General features: G+C 36.9%; 1 protein-coding gene across 10 annotated transcripts in view; it reads left to right on the forward strand.

Annotated features, from left to right (window-relative positions):
• Positions 1 to 16,965, forward strand: part of LOC127954857 (nuclear factor 1 X-type-like) — a 159,100-nt gene that overhangs the window by 71,145 nt on the left and 70,990 nt on the right. Inside the window, exon 6 of one of the 10 annotated variants that reach the window (XM_052553420.1) lies at positions 234 to 527. The exons of 8 other annotated variants lie outside the window; for them this stretch is intronic. In XM_052553420.1, coding sequence (XP_052409380.1) covers positions 234 to 385 — 152 coding nt within the window. In that variant the 3' untranslated portion in view covers positions 386 to 527. Of the gene's footprint in view, positions 1 to 233; positions 528 to 5,632; positions 6,487 to 16,965 lie in introns of those variants that run through there. One more of the 10 variants, XM_052553421.1, reaches the window with a different exon arrangement.

Consider the following 16,965-nt stretch of genomic DNA (forward strand, 5'->3'; position numbering starts at 1 on the left):
GTTTCACAGCGAATCATCTATTCAGGATGATTTCCACAGCTTTCAGAGGTGTTAGAGATATCAGAGAGGTGTTGCGATTTCTAGCGGGAGTTTAAAAATAAAGACGGATTTTGTGGGTGTCGCGAAATGTACATTTATAGCCAGTATTTTCTGCTTGATTTTTTTAGCAGAGCGTTTGTGTTTTTTCAGAAGTGAAATGCAATGACTAATGCATTAAGGTTGTTTGCCGTCAGACCTTTGGACAGCAGCGTTCCTTCTTGGCTGGTCATCGAGGTGTTGTGGGCCGCTAACAGAGGCTTGTAACCAGACGGACAGCAGACAGTCACCCGCACTGACCGCTGACACGCCGCTTCACGTGGTCACCTGCACATTTGATTTGATTTGATTTGGAGCTGGATGTACTTTGACTCTTTCAGCAATGTGAAGGTGCTGCTTGGATCACACTCAGGAAGCTGGCTTCCCTGCCTTTATTGTGTTTGTGTGAGAGAGTTTGTTTAATTACAGGTGCTGGAAAAATGGTAGTCTGTTTGGATCCAGCTTTGACTTTTTTTGCTGTTTTTAAAAATATGCCATTTTTATTTGTATTTTTTTTTTAAATATATATTTGTAAATAACATTATTTTTAATTTTGTAAAATAAATGAAAATTTCATGAAAAAAGAATTTAAATACTTTTTTTCCAATAAATATATTCATAATTTCATAAAATCTAAATTGAACAAAATGCATATTTCATTCGTTTTAGTATTTTTATTTATTTATTTTCTTTTAAATAAGTGTATTCATAAATTTTTATAGGTATTAATCTTTCATTTAACAGCACATTTCTGATGCTGTATTTTATAGTTTGAATTTGTTAAAATACAGAAATGTTTAAATGACTCTATATATATATATATATATATATATATATATATAAGCAGTATATTTATAATATGGTAAAAAAAATGTAAATATATAATATAGCTATGTTTTGCTTTAACGTGATGATGAAATATACAAATAATAATTTCCCTAAAGATATTTACTTAAATTAATTTAGCAACTGTGATACGCACAAAGCATATCAGATAATATAAATAAATTTATTTATTAATTTGAAGCAAAAAAAGATGGAAAATGCATGAGAAATGCAGGAGAAGCATGTGTTTGAAAAGCGCTGTTTTAGTTGTTTTTCCTCTAATATTTAAACACTCATGCAGCACAGACTCGTCAGCAGGAGAGCAAGTCAAATACGGCAGAATTCAGAAGATCACAATAGCTGAGGAGGAAATGGTGCAGCTGACATGGAAAAACAGGAGAAATGTTGAAGGAGCAGAAGGATTGACTTTGGCCTGAGCTCTGCTTTCTTTAAAGCGTTTGGATGGAACAAGGCAAATAAAACTTAGAGGTAAAACCGTAATGCTCCATTACGGGATGCATAAACATATAAGCAAACAGAAATCATGTTAACCAAAGATATTAATATTCTCTGGCAGTTTAATGAGATTCTATCAACAATATCCAAAAAAATCCTCCTCCGCCTCCTGATCAACTATTAATTATTAGTAATGTTATTATTTGCATTGTTGCATTGTTAAAACTGAGAATAAAACAGCGTGCAGAGAATTAGGACGGTGTAAAATGCCAAAATGGAAACAAAAGGCGGTCTGCGAAGGGAACTTCGACTGGTGTGTGTGTTTGGCACTGCTGCGCGGATCTCAGCTTTTCAAATCACGCCACACGCTCTGCCAACATCCCTCTCTCTTTCCCAGCCTCTCCTTCCATTAAACCCGCTTTTTCATGCCCTATCCTCTGCTTTCCAGACACATCCTCCCTATATCGCCATCTTAACACTTGACGGGTAAAACAAGTCTTTACCTCACACGCAATTCCAAAATATACCCATGTCGCATTTTGAGGGTGCATTTTTTTTTTTTTTAGAGCAATTTTTGCTTTTAATGATTCATAAATTGTGAATGATCCCATTCGCTGAGAAAGCCGTGTTCCAAATCAAAATGGAGAGTTTGGCAGCGCTGGCTTTGGCTGCCGGGCTTCTGTCTCAGATGTTAAGACGTGAAAAAAATACGTGGCCGATAGATCATCCAGCTAATCGTGTTTAAGTACATATATTTTTACACAAAATCACCCTTTAGGCGTCTGACCCGAATGGTCAAACTGTCGCCAGCGCAATTTAAGTTTAAAATGATGCATTTTAACTTCTGAAGTGTGTCAGGAGACCCGGCCTAAGCCGCATTAGCACATGACACTTTTGACAGCCGGGCTTTACCAGATGAGAGTTACAGAGTTTGACACAGGCCCTCGTTGGAATGTGTGTGTTTTTGTGTATTTGTGCTGTGACGTTATTTTTTATATGGGTGTGTATGGTGCACTTTGAGTGACACCCCGGACAGGCTAATAGCGGCAGTCAGACCGAGCGAATAATGATTGGAAAATGAGGGCTATTATTGAACTAGAGTAAACAGCACAGGACTCTGCTGAAAAGAGCTCATTCACCACAGCGCTGGAGTGCAGCGGCTTTCTTCTCCTCAGGGGTCCTCCTGCCGCTCTCAGAATCCGTCTTTTGTTCAGCACAGAGAGAGCGAGAGGGGATGAAGCCCGCGCCAGTCTAACGAGACCTTCGCTTTGTCGTGTCGATGAGGCCGCTTCATCACTGCAACAGTAGACACACACACACTGCCCTTGTAGACATTTAGCCTGGCGCACTGACAATGAAAAGCACTTTTCGGTACTACTGTTATTTTTTTTCCCCAACACATGCAGGACATTTATCAGATGCTGATTTGCAGAAATGTACCATGGTCCCCTAAATGGTACCATGGTAGAAACTGGTGCCATAGTAGTTTTTGTACTGCTTTTTTACAACCTTTTAGCACTGCTGCTTTTTTACTGTACAAAAAATACCTGCTGATTTATTTACCATTATTTGCTAACAAAAAATACCCTGGAACTACATGCATTTTGACATAATACAATCCAGATATTAGTATCAGTGGTACTATGTCTGTTATATATTTACAGAGATTTTTACCAATATGTTTTATTATGGTACTGTTATAATACAGTAAATTTATGACCTGCTAATATGTATTGCCCTTACAAAAATTATATTAATAAAATGATTATGACATACAAGATTTTTAGTGTGGTAAACAAATTTAAGGATGTTTGAGTAACTTCTCACACACTGCTTTAGGGCTCTTTGGTGCATCATGTGAATGCTGATGTATGGATATTTGCTCGAAGCAGTGTGTGAGCAGGTTCCTGTGGAAGCACATGCTTTCGTGTGTGTGTGTGTGTACATGCAAGTGAGCGATAGAAAAACAGGGCAGGGATGTGGAGTGTAAACTAGGTGCTAATGCCTCCTTTTGCCTGTTTTGTCAGTGCAAACGCTCTAATTAATGGGAATGGAATAAATAAATTAAGCAGCTATGTCTCTCCACAGCTGAGCAGCGAGAGAGAGCGGCTGTGAATCTCTCTTCCTGTTCCACTTATGTTATGTCCTATTAGCCCGGGCTTTGATGCAAAGGCTTTTGTCAACACACACAAAAAACTGCTTTATTCTGTTGGATTGATTAGGTATTCATGTAACTAATAAAATCATTTTCCTCCAGATTTGGATTCATTCTGCATGTAATTAACTTTGCAGAGAGCGCACTAAAATATATGCAGCTAATGCTGGTTGGGGGTGTTTAAAAGTTAAGAAGTTAAAAGAATCGTCTCACCCTAAGGCCATCCAAGATTTAAAGTTTCTTTGTCAGAGCAGATTTGGAAAAATGTAGCATTACATCACCTGCTCACCAATGGATCTTCTGCAGTGAATGGGTGCCGTCAGAATGAGTCCAAACAGTTGATTAAAACATCACAATTATCCACACCAGTCCGTCAATTAACATCTTGTGAAGTAAAAAGAAACGTCTTTGTAATTAACAAATCCATCATTAAGATATTTTTAACTTCATATTGTTGCTTCTGGCTAATATACCTCAGTCCTGAATCCATAATATTGCTTTCTCCAGTAAAAAGAGATACAGATCAAGCACCATATACAAACAGTCCAAAATGGTTCTAAACAAATGTGTGTGGATTTTGATGTGAGCGGACGACAGGAGATGAACTTTTTCCCCCCACTGGAACAAGCATTATGGATTATGTAGTCATATTTTGTACAGTAGTGACTGTTTAAAATTAAAACACCTTTTATGATGGATTATCTTTTTACAAACATGCAGCTTTTCACTTCACAAGACATTAATTTGTGGACTGGAGTGGTGTGGATTAATGTGATGTTTTTATCCTCTGTTTGGACTCTTATTCTGATGGCACCCATTCACTGCAGAGGATTCATTGGTGAGCAAGTGATGTGATGCATCTTGGATACATTTGTGCTATGTTTCTGTTGGGAATACCTCTCTGCTGTCCCATAATCCCTTGCTCCATCCACAACCTGTACAGACCCTGTTTTTTCTGATATGTCTTGCCGTTCCAGTCTTTGCTTTTCTCTCACACAGAGGACGACCAGTGCAGGTGCAGTGATTAGAGCAGATTTATTATAGTCTCTTGCTCTCATTTAGTCTAATTTTATAGAGCCGCTTTAATTACAGTGCAGTCCTGAACCTCTGAACCTTACCTGCTCTCTTGAGAATGCCCCATTCACTCGGGAGGAGATTTGAAATAGATCATAAAGTACATTAAAGGGATTATTCACCCAAATCATTTACTCACTACATATTCTTTTTCTTTCTCCAGTGAAATACAAAATGAAAAGTTAGGAAGAATGTTCAGGTCGCTCTTTTCTTTACTGTTAAAAGAGGATTGTGATTTATACTTTTAAGCTTAAAAAAAAACACCATTGCAATGACTTTTGCTTTTGGAATTGCTAAACTTTTACACTGTTTCAATTTATTGAATGTCTTTTTAGTAAATTGTACTTTTTTTTCTGTCTATGTGGCATCCAGTTTAGACTACAAAATGGCATTTTAGTTGGATTGGTTTTATTTTAGCAGGACAGTTGTTCTTGATCACAAGAATTAATACAAATTCAACATTCACCATATTATTTGTGGCAGTTGCACTTTTGTCTTATTTAATAATAAGTAATAAAAATAATAATAATAATTAAAAACTGAGGTGAAAATTCCACAAAAATTTAGGTATTTTTCATTAATAGGGTTACTAATAACAAAGTCTTTTTACGTTATTGACTATGATTGGATTATTTATAACAATCATATTCTTTCTAGATTTTCCTCTTGCGCAGTGTTATTAGTCTTAACTAAAAACATATAGAAAAACTTTTGTTACTTCAAATAAAATAAACTTTAACTGAAGTAAAATATAAACTTTATAAATGTAAACCTTTTATATGAAAAATGTAAATTAATAAATACTATATATATACTATACTATACTGTCACGTCACTTTCACTTTCATATAGACATAAAAAAAAGATAAATGATAAAAACAATTCTTTTTTTTTTTTTTGCTAAAATGAAAACTTACGTTTTAAATGTATGTAAAAAATCTATCTGAGCGTATTTGAGTGTTTCCTCCTGAGATTGTGGAGGAGCTACACATGTTTCCTTTCATTTTATCATTCTGTTTTTCTCCCCTCATCTGTTTTTCTCTTCAGTCAACATCATCCCCTGTGACTCCTTGAACCAGAGATACAAGAAATTGTGTTGGTGCCTGTGTGTGTGTGTCTGAATACTGAATGTGCACATGTGCATCAGAGTGTGAGACTAGGCTACAACAAACGGCATCTGCAGATTTCACATATGGGTAAAACCATCACTGACCCCCACACACACGTCCCAGAGCAGCTGATCCCACTTCACACCTGATGCTGGGGTCTGTGTGTTCTCCGCTCCATTCCACAAACACAGATGGGACTCTGAACCCCTAGGACGGGCCTCAGACCGGGGGCTCTCCTGGTTGTCGGTCCAGGGCGGTCGGCTCTGATTGTGGGTGTGCAAGCGATTTTGACAGGCTGGTTCTAAATCCTTAGGTCTGTTTGCTTATGTAACTGCTGCACATTGTGAGTGTTTAGAAGGTTTAAGATCCCACATACAGGTTAAATTTCCAATTTTAGAAGAGTAAATTAATTCTGAATAAATTATGCGACAGTTAGTTACTTTTCTTTAACTGGATTGGCCGAGCAGCATTCCAAGAGCGCCGGTGTGAATATAAAATAGTTTGTTGAGCACAATTCTTTTGCTTTCTTTCTTGATGAATTTTCTTATGGAACAGGACATATTGAAGAGCTTGACGTTATCATTGTTTTGGCCAGATTATCAATCTTTCTGTCATTCTATTGTTATTTAGTTCTGTCTATTGTTCTAAGTGTCATTCTATCTGTCTGTAAGATTTAACTTCATCCAATCCATCCCTTCATCAACCCATCCACTCAAGTCCAACTATCCATCCATCCATCAATCCAAAATCAACCAATCCAACATCATCACATCCATCCATCCAACATCAACACATCCACCCATCCAACATCAACACATCCACCCATCCAACATCAACACATCCACCCATCCACCGATCCAACATCAACACATCCATCCTTCCGTCGATCCAAAATCAACACATCCATCCACCCCTCAAAAATCAACACATCCATCCATTCATCATCCAACCCTCCAAAATCAATTCATCCATCAATCCATCCATCCATCCATCCATCCAAAATCAACCAATCCACCCATCCAACCAAAATCAACCAATCCACCTATCCACCATCAACACACCCATCCAACATCAACACATCCACCCATCCAACATCAACACATCAACACATCCACCCATCCAACATCCACCCATCCAACATCAACCCATCCAACAGCCACCCATCCAACCATCCCATATCAACACATCCACCCATCCCATATCAACACATCCACCCATCCAACATCAACACATCCACCCATCCAACATCAACACATCCACCCATCCAACATCAACACACCCATCCTTCCATCCCTCCAAAATCAACACATCTATCCATTCATCCATCACACCCCTTCAAAATCAACACATTCATCCATCCACCATCAACACATCCACCCATCCAACATCAACACATCCACCGATCCAACATCAACACATCCATCCATCCGTCGATCCAAAATCAACACATCCATCCACCCCTCAAAAATCAACACATCCATCCATTCATCATCCAACCCTCCAAAATCAATTCATCCATCCATCCATCCAAAATCAACCAATCCACCCATCCAACCGAAATCAACCAATCCACCTATCCACCATCAACACACCCATCCAACATCAACACATCCACCCATCCAACATCAACACATCAACACATCCACCCATCCAACATCAACCCATCCAACATCCACCCATCCCATATCAACACATCCACCCATCCCATATCAACACATCCACCCATCCCATATCAACACATCCACCCATCCAACATCAACACATCCACCCATCCAACATCAACACATCCACCCATCCAACATCAACACATCCACCCATCCAACATCAACACACCCATCCTTCCATCCCTCCAAAATCAACACATCTATCCATTCATCCATCACACCCCTTCAAAATCAACACATTCATCCATCCACCCATCCAAAATCAACAAGTCGATCCATCAACCCATCCAAAATCAACACGTCCATCCATCCACCCACCCATCCAAAATCAAGAAGTCCATCATCCACTCATCCAAAATCAACACATCCATCCATCCACCCACAATACAAAATCAACACATCCATCCATCATCCACCATACAAAATCATCACATCCATCCACCCATCCAACATCAACACATCCACCCATCCAACATCAACACATCCACCCATCCAACATCAACACATCCACCCATCCAACATCAACACACCCATCCTTCCATCCCTCCAAAATCAACACATCTATCCATTCATCCATCACACCCCTTCAAAATCAACACATTCATCCATCCACCCATCCAAAATCAACAAGTCGATCCATCAACCCATCCAAAATCAACACGTCCATCCATCCACCCACCCATCCAAAATCAAGAAGTCTATCATCCACTCATCCAAAATCAACACATCCATCCATCCACCCACAATACAAAATCAACACATCCATCCATCATCCACCATACAAAATCATCACATCCATCCACCCATCCAAAATCAACACATCCATCCATCCACCCACAATACAAAATCAGCACATCCATCCACCATCCATCATCCACCATCCAAAATCATCACATCCATCCACCCATCCAAAATTTAAGAAGTCAATCCATCCCACCATACAAAATCAGCACATCCATTCATCCATCCACCATATAAAATCAGCACATCCATCCGTCCACCTATCCAAAATAAAGAAGTCCATGCACCATACAAAATCAACAAATCCATCCATCCATCCAAAATCCAAAATCAGCACATCCATCCATCCAAAATCAACAAATCCACCTTTCTCTATTCATCCATCTTTCTTTGTTTTATGATCATATAATTCTGTCCATTTTTCTCAGTTGTTCTGTCTGCTTTTATGGACTATAAACTTTACTTTTTCTGATAAAATCAGAATTTTAGAGTATTTTGATCAAAAATGCTGTTTGCATGATGTAAGGTCTTGATTGGCCTTTAGAGCTCATCTAACTTTGAGTTGGGGTGGAGGAGTTTTGTCTGATGTGTTGAAAGCGAGGTATGCAGCCGCTAGCGTCATGATTGAGTAATTTTATAGAAATTCTTCTCCAGAACTTTCTGTTTGCTCTTCTTTAGAATCAGATACTGAGAGATAAGACACGCATCACCACTATGTATGGCTGGACAGTCTGTAGCTGTAAATAAACCAGTGAAAACAATGACTCTTTTGGCAGCCTGGTGTGTTATTTTAGTGAAATGCTCTGCACTTGTTTTAGCACACTCTGGGAATGTCCATGTTGAATAAATCATATATGATACTACAAAAGCCATTTTCATAGCAAGGCCTGTTCAGCATTAAATGTTAAACTGAATTAAACCTTGCAGAAGTTGTCAGCAAATATTTAGGTTTTAAAGCGAGATGCTGTGTTTATTCTAAGAGCAGCTGAACATAAATGTGTACACACACACACGGAGTATATCTCTTTCTGGCCTACTTTTGTGGTCAGATTTTAATCTGTGGATTTCGGCCCCAGGAAAGCCTAATGTTTTGCTTCTCCTATGTTTCTTTAGTTACTGTCTTTCATCAAATGTGAGTTTCTATCTTTCACTGTGTAGAAAGTCTTTTAATGTACAGTAACAGAATTTCACTGTGCTGCTTCATCAGGAAGGTTGTTTCTAATGTGTTTTAAATAGAGATTCGTGGTATTGGTTATCTGTTTATCATGAATACATACTGTACAGTTCAGAACTTTGCGGTCAGTGTTTATTTATTAATTTTGAAAGATATTGAAGAATGAATTTGATCAAAAATGAATGTGAGGACATTTAGAAAGATTCCTATTTCAGATAGATGCTGTCTTTTTGAATAGGGTTTCTACAGAAATATTAAGCAGCACAATAGTTTTAACACTGATGATAATAAATGTTTCGTGAGCAGCAGTTAATCTTATCAATGATTTCTGAAGGATCATGTGACTCTGAAATGATGCTGAAAATTCAGCTTTGATCACAGAAATAAATTTTATTCAAAAATATATTCAAAAAGAAAATATAAAAATGTTATTAATAGAAATATTTAATATTTAACTGTTTTTACTGTATTTTTGACCAAATAAGTGTTATCTTGGTGAGTATAAGTGACTTATTAAAAAAAAAAAATCAAGAAACCTTACCAACCCAAAACTTTAGATTTTTCTTTTTTTTTCAAGTTCAATTTATTTGAATATATTCTAATGAATTATCTATAAATGTAAATGATAATAGATGCCTTTTGCATCGTTACAAAATGATCTTTTACACTTGTTAATGTTGTATTTTAATTGCAACATTTTATTTTCCAGTTTCAGTTTTTATTGTCAGGTGGAAACATCCTTCCATAATTTGTTCCTTCTGGTGTCAATTGATCCATGTTTCATATTGCACATTGTCTAAATCATAAGGAAAAAAAAACTACTGCATACACATTATTTATTTAGCTTTTATTGTGTTTAATGTAAATGTTTCTGGCTGATATTGACATCAAAACACTAAAAGCTACAGTAGAATGAATAGTTGTGAATTTAGGCATCAGTCATGTGAATGTGGAGTTTTCATTGTGGTCGGAGTTCTCTGTTGTCCTAAAAACATCTGTGAAGGGCCTCTCACCGCTGCTGGCCTGTGATTATTTAGCGAACGCAGCCACAGAATTTGCGTTTATATAAGCTGTGACATCATGGTTCGGTTTTTGATGCTGACTTGTGATAGGACACAGTTTAATGTTGCAGAAACGTTCTCACAGTTACGGTTTGAGAAAATAAAGAAGCTTTTGTTCTCTTGCTCACTTCGTGGTTGACTTGCTTTCATTTTCGAGGGGGGAAAACCTCTAATTTGCCCGCAGGTGACACACAAAACCAAAGTTACCCAAGCAAAGTCTGTGTCTCTGTGCTCCTTTGGGGTAATTTGATAGCCAAATGCAATGCAAACAGTCTCAAATTACGCATTTTTCCGGTTATCGAATCACTGTAACGGTTTTCGAAACTCATTTGCTCTCTCCTTCTCACATTTTACAGTACATTTCTCTCACTTTGCCTCTCATTTTTTTCTCACTCGTTCGCTCACGCTCGCTCTCTCTCTCTCTCTCTTTCCGCTCATTTTCTGCTCTCTCTGTGGAGTTGTCCTGGTTAGACCTTCGCTCGAAACGCTCGGCAACACAGAGGCTCTTTGTGGTTGCGTTCTTTCATAAGGTGTTTGTGAGAAAGAGCAGGATTTCGCTCCTGTGCTCTCCTTTCCATCCTGCTTTTTCCATTCTGTCTCTCTGTGGTTTGCTTAGTAAACAGTTGTGTCCTACACATGCAGTTCATCATATCGAAACAAAGCTGCTAGCAGACCAGATTAAACACACACCTTCGCTTCAGATTCTTTCTCTTTAGGGCTTTTTCCCTGCTTGACTTGGCCGTCTCAACCCAGGCTTGATTTGAATGCCCTACACACACATACACACACACACGTCTGGTCAGCTATCCTTGTGGGGACTCTCCATAGGCGTAATGGTTTTTATACTGTACAGACCGTATTTTCTATCGCCCTACACCAACCCTACCCCTAAACCTAACCCTCACAGGAAACTTTCTGCATTTTTAGATTTTCAAGAAACTTCATTCTGTGTAATTTATTTGCTTGTTTACCCGTGGGGACCTCAATTTAGGTCCCCACCGTGACACGAGTCCCCATGAGTCTGTGTGTATTCAGGTTTAAGTCCCCACCAGAATAGAAAAACAAGTACACACACACACAGATGTGTATACATGCATACATTTTTTTTTAATTGTCATCATTAATTCATCCTAATGTCATTCCAAATTACTGACTTTCTTCTCTTAAATGAAAACAAAAGAAGATATTGTTTTGGGCTCCATAGCTTTCATTATTCAAACAAAAACAGTCTTCAAAATATCATCTTTTGTGTTCTGCAGAAGAACAAGTAATTTGATGAATGATGTGAGGATGAGTAAATGATGACAGTTTTTATTTTGGGGAAAATGATTAACTTGTTGATTTTGTATACTGGGGGGGGGGGGGGGGGGTGTTCATTAAGAAACAGTTGCTTTCCCTTATAACTGAGATACGATTATAGTTTTTATTCATATTATGTATCTTTATTTTTTTTAGTGTTCGTTTTTTGTCACTTAGTAATAAAGTCTATTCATGTCTTATTATTATTATTATTATTATTAATACATTTTTTTCAGTTTTAGTGTGTTTTTTTTTTTTATTTCATTTCAGTTAGCATTTAGTGAATTTGTAATCCAAATTTGTATAGAGTAAATTGTTATAAATACTTAGGCAAATGGATAGATGAAAAATTAGGTTTGAATGTACATATTGAAAATCTCTTGAAAAAGCTTAGACCAAAACTGGGTTTCCACTTTCGTTTAAAGAAATGTTTTCCTTTAGAAGCAAGAAAGAGAATTATTCAAAGTTGTTTCCTCTCCGTATTCGATTACGGTGATGTGATTTATATGCATGCAAGTTCATCTTCTCTAAAAAAGTTAGATTGTGTATACCATGCTGCCTTGCTCTTTGTGACGAGTGCCTCTTCACGCACTCATCATTGTACCTTGTACGAATTGGTGGGTTGGACAAAAATACACATGCTGATGTTTATTGCTAAGGCATTGTTAGGAAAACTACCAATTTATATTTGTCATCTTTTACCGTATTACACCTGTACTTCTAGCACTAGATCTAGAGTTAAATTGCTTTTAAAGGTTCCTAGAGTACGTTCAGAGCTTGGTAAAACTGCCTTCTCTTCCTATGCTCCCTGGTTATGGAATGAGCTGCAGAGTATAATAATGATAGAAGCACTCCCCTCTTTAAAAGTTTTAAAAAATCTCTTATTGACCAATTTAAGGGAAACGTGTGTATGTTTGGTTAGGTAGTTTTTGTTTTTATTTTGAGTGCTGGACAACATTTTATGAAAGATTCTGAGTTTTATGTTTGTATGTAAAACATCTTGACTCCCTGGAAGAAGAGATTTTATATCTCAACGGGACAATCCTGGTAAAATAAAGGATAAATATACGATTTGCACATGTTGTTGTTTTAGCACCCAATTCTCTTTATTGAATTCAGGTGCAAACAATTTTGTGGATATGGCACAATCTATAATAAGCTTCATTTGCATAGATATGATAGATTTGTGCTCAAAAGAATGACAATACTCACTGCGCAGTGCTATTTCAATGAATTTCCAGATGTTTCTTGTGGATTGTGGATCATTAATGAGCGTGAGTTTTGCTGTAAAATACCATGTGGCTGACTGGTTTCACCCCAGAATGTTCATAAACATGTGATTTCTGATTTTATTCAGTAAAATTAGATGTTGATGATGTATTTGTGCATTTAGCCCAGAAAAACAAATGTATTGCAGCAAATGCCTGTTTCAATAGAGTTCTCAATCAAATTCATTCAAAATCAAGTATCAACGTTTGTCTCAGATTGAATCAAATGAGGTCAGTGTTGCTGTTCAGTTAGTGTAGAGCTAGAAAACTTAATAACAGCTCAGAAAGATGAGATATTCATATCGAGATTTCTTTTGATGACACATTTTGGCACTGTATTAGATCTGTGCACAGTTTGAAATACTTTCTAGAAATCTGGGGGAGACCAATATAACATTGTGAAAGATGTGAGAAATGTTCTGAGAAGTATTCTCCTGAAAGCCTCAGTTTGCCTTCCATTTAATTTTGATTCTGTCTAACAATTGAGCTATTAAAGAAATCTCGTTCGTTATTTCTATTATTTACGTGTGTTAACTACAACTAAATTTCTGTAGAGAACCATTACATCGCACACTGTTTTATAAAAAAATCAAAGTTGTAGATTATTGGAGTACATTTAACAAGAAAAAACCGTTCCAGTTTTTGTACTTCAGAATTTTACGCTCTTTGTAATTGTATTTGAAATTTACTAGCAATTTCTGAGCGGAAGTTGTTTGATCTTGTTTTGGTGAAGCAGCTGTTTAAAGAGAATCTTAAGTTAGTTATATTATATATAGAGAAATTTAAAGTGAGTGTTTATAAATAAGAAATTCCTAAACACAGTGAATATTTTTTTTCATAATAAAACAAAGATTATTACAGTACAAGAAAATTCTATTTCAGGATTTCTACTTACTGTGAAATGTAGTAATTTTCTGAGTGAAAAATGTTCCTACGCCAAATGTTTTTCAGTGCATTTCAGAATCATAATAACCTGGTTTAATAGCTCTCTTGAGATTTATTAACACAGTAGTGCAAAAACATGTTGCAGAAGTTTCCTGAACGCAGGTGTCTCTCATTTTTTACACATCTAAACATACTTGCACATCTTTAAAGACATAAGACTTGCAGCTTTATGCACTTCACAAACAAACAGAAAGGCACACATGCATGTGGGCAGAAACACACACTTGTGCTCCTCCAGCCCTGTCATTAGTGTGGCTTTCATGTGGTCAGAGGGTGGTACAGAGGCTTTTACAAGCACTTTCACTGTCTTCCTTCAGTTCTCTCTCCCTCAATGTTGAATCCTAAGACCCTTAGTGACTTTATAGGAGTAAAACTGTTCTGCCGTCACACACGCATGTTGTCTTCTGAAGTGAAACGAGAGCGCGGCCTCAGGCTTTTGTTTTTCAGTGATGACGGTGGCCAACACAGACCGTATTTGTGTTGAGATGATGTCATAGCCGCGTGACCCCGTGCCCTACTCTGTTGTATATTTGGCCTTAAGCCTCTCACATAAATAAAGACGCCGTCGGTGTCTGCAGTTAAGAGCTCAACATGGGAAAGTGCACGCTGCTGCCAGCCAATGTGTTTTCCTTTCCTGATTTACAGCCTCTCAATTGTGTTTATTAAACACTGAAATGTATTTCTGTTGCTGAACAACACTATAAAAACAGAGAGGAATGATGGATAGATGGAGAAGGGTTCTAAATCGATTAATGGATAAAAAAAAATTAACCTATTAATTGCATGATGGTCTATGTAGAGAAATAACTTAAAAATAATTACTTGGAAATGGAATGTGAGGAGTCTTACCTGGGCTAAGGAGAAGAAGAACTGGACTGTTGGACAGTGGTCCAAAGTCCTCTTTTCAGATGAGAGCAAGTTTTGTATTTCATTTAGAAACCAAGCTCCTAGAGTCTGGAGAAGCTCATAGCACAAGATGTTTGAAGTCCAATGTTAAGTTTCCACAGTCTGGTACTGGTGTTGGTCCACTGTGTTTTTTGAAAACCAAAGTCACTGCACTTGTTTACCAAGAAATCTTGGAGCACTTCATGCTTCCTTCTGCTGACCAGCTTTTGAAGATGCTGATTTCATTTTCCAGCAGGATTTGGCACATGCCCACACAGCCGAAAGCACCTAAAGCACCAAAAGTTGGTTAAATGACCATGGTGTTGGTGTGCTTGACTGGCCAGCAAACTCCCTAGACCTGAACCACAGAGAGAATCTATTGGCTATTGTCAAGAGGAATATGTCAAAGAAACCTGGGCTTCCAGACAACCTCAGAAGTGCCACAAACTGATCACCTCCATGCCACGCTGAATTGAGGCAGTAATTAAGTAACAGAAGCTCCTACCAAGTATTGAGTACATGCACAGTAAATAAACATGTTTTTTATATTGGTCTTATGAAGTATTCTAATTTGTTGAGAGAGTGAATTACTTCAGTCTGTTTGCACTGAAATTATTAAATACACAAGTTTCACAACATTCTAATTTATTGAGATGCACCTGTAAATACATTCGTCCTCCACTGGTTTTTACATTTCTGTGTTTTATTTGTGAGTGATTGTTTCACTTGTTGAGCTTACAAATGATTTTCATTTTGTAAAACATTCTGGCTGGGACTCCTTTTGTAAGTTATTCACCTGTAAAGACCAACTGTTCTGATCAGTTTTAGAAATAACACAGAATGAAATAAAACCATTATAATGGCGAATTGAAAAAATGAAACTAGCAGTGCTTAAGGAATTAACATAAATATTTGAATGAACAATTAAACATTGATCTGGACACACCTAATGTAAACCGATGTGTCAAGATAGATACACAGAGAGATGTGTTGATTGATTATGTGATGATTTAGATGGTTGTCAGCTGAGGGTGTGACGGTGTGTGCTAGTTCACATGAGGACACAGGGCAGGTAAATCCAGTTTTGTGTTCTCAGCCCTTGGGCCCTGAATGTTCTCTGCAGGATCGGCCCTGTCTCACCTCTTCTCCCTCCTCCTCCTCCTCCATCTTCATCTGCTCAGGAAAGCTGAGAGCGTTCTTGCTTGCATTTTTCTTTCTTTCATTCTTTTTGTATTAAAAAAAAAAACGATTACTTGTAAATATGTATATATGGTTTGCATAGATAAAAAAGTAATATAACTTAATAATTGCGCAAATGCCTATTTATAGTCATTTACTTAAAAATAACCTACATAACCATAACTGTGTAAGTACATTTTTCTTCCGGGTTTTTTTTTTTTTTTTAACATAAAGGGAAAAAAAATAAAATTTTAGAGTATTTTACTTAAATTAACTTAACTATAACTGCAATTAAAAATACATGTACGTGAATGTGGTTATTTTTGTTTATTATTATTATTATTATAGTTGCAAAAAAAATACAATTACCGGTATCATTTTTTTTTTTGCTTTTTTAACTTAAAAAATGAACTTGAATCACTGTAACTGCAATAAAATATACTTGTAAGTATATATATATTTTGTATAGATATTTATTTGCATTATAAAATTAATAATTGCACAGATGCCTAAGTAGATTAATTAACTTAAAAATTAACTAAATAACTACTATAACTGCAATTTAAATATATGCGGAAGTAAACAATTTTCACTATTTATTATAATTGCAAAATAGTAAACAATAGATTTGCTTTCTTTCTTGCTTACTTGCTGTTTTACTTGCTGTCTTGTTGTTCATGTTGCCCTGATTTATTTGTGATTTCACATATTTATGCAACTTAAGACCAGCAAAAAGGTTTTCAAGTAAATATGAGATGGCCCCTGGCCTCACTGGTTTGCATGAAAAGGGCTTTGATATAGTGTGGATGACCTGATCAGAGATCATGTTTGCAGACAAAGTCAGTACAGTTTGCCTCTCATGGTCTTGTGTCCTTGTCTTCACCCATTAGCGTGTGGCTGTAATTATCACAGCTAACGTAGTTAGATGCTAATTTTATTTTTGGTGGGAAACCCCATGACCAGTCTGAAGTAATTTCCCATCAAGCTCTGATTATATACTGCTGTCCATTTGTTCAGGCTTTGTTTCAATAGAAATGGTGAAACGGTTTACATTT

The sequence above is a fragment of the Carassius gibelio genome, chromosome A3 (genome assembly GCF_023724105.1).
Source record: "Carassius gibelio isolate Cgi1373 ecotype wild population from Czech Republic chromosome A3, carGib1.2-hapl.c, whole genome shotgun sequence".
NCBI lineage: Eukaryota > Metazoa > Chordata > Actinopteri > Cypriniformes > Cyprinidae > Carassius > Carassius gibelio.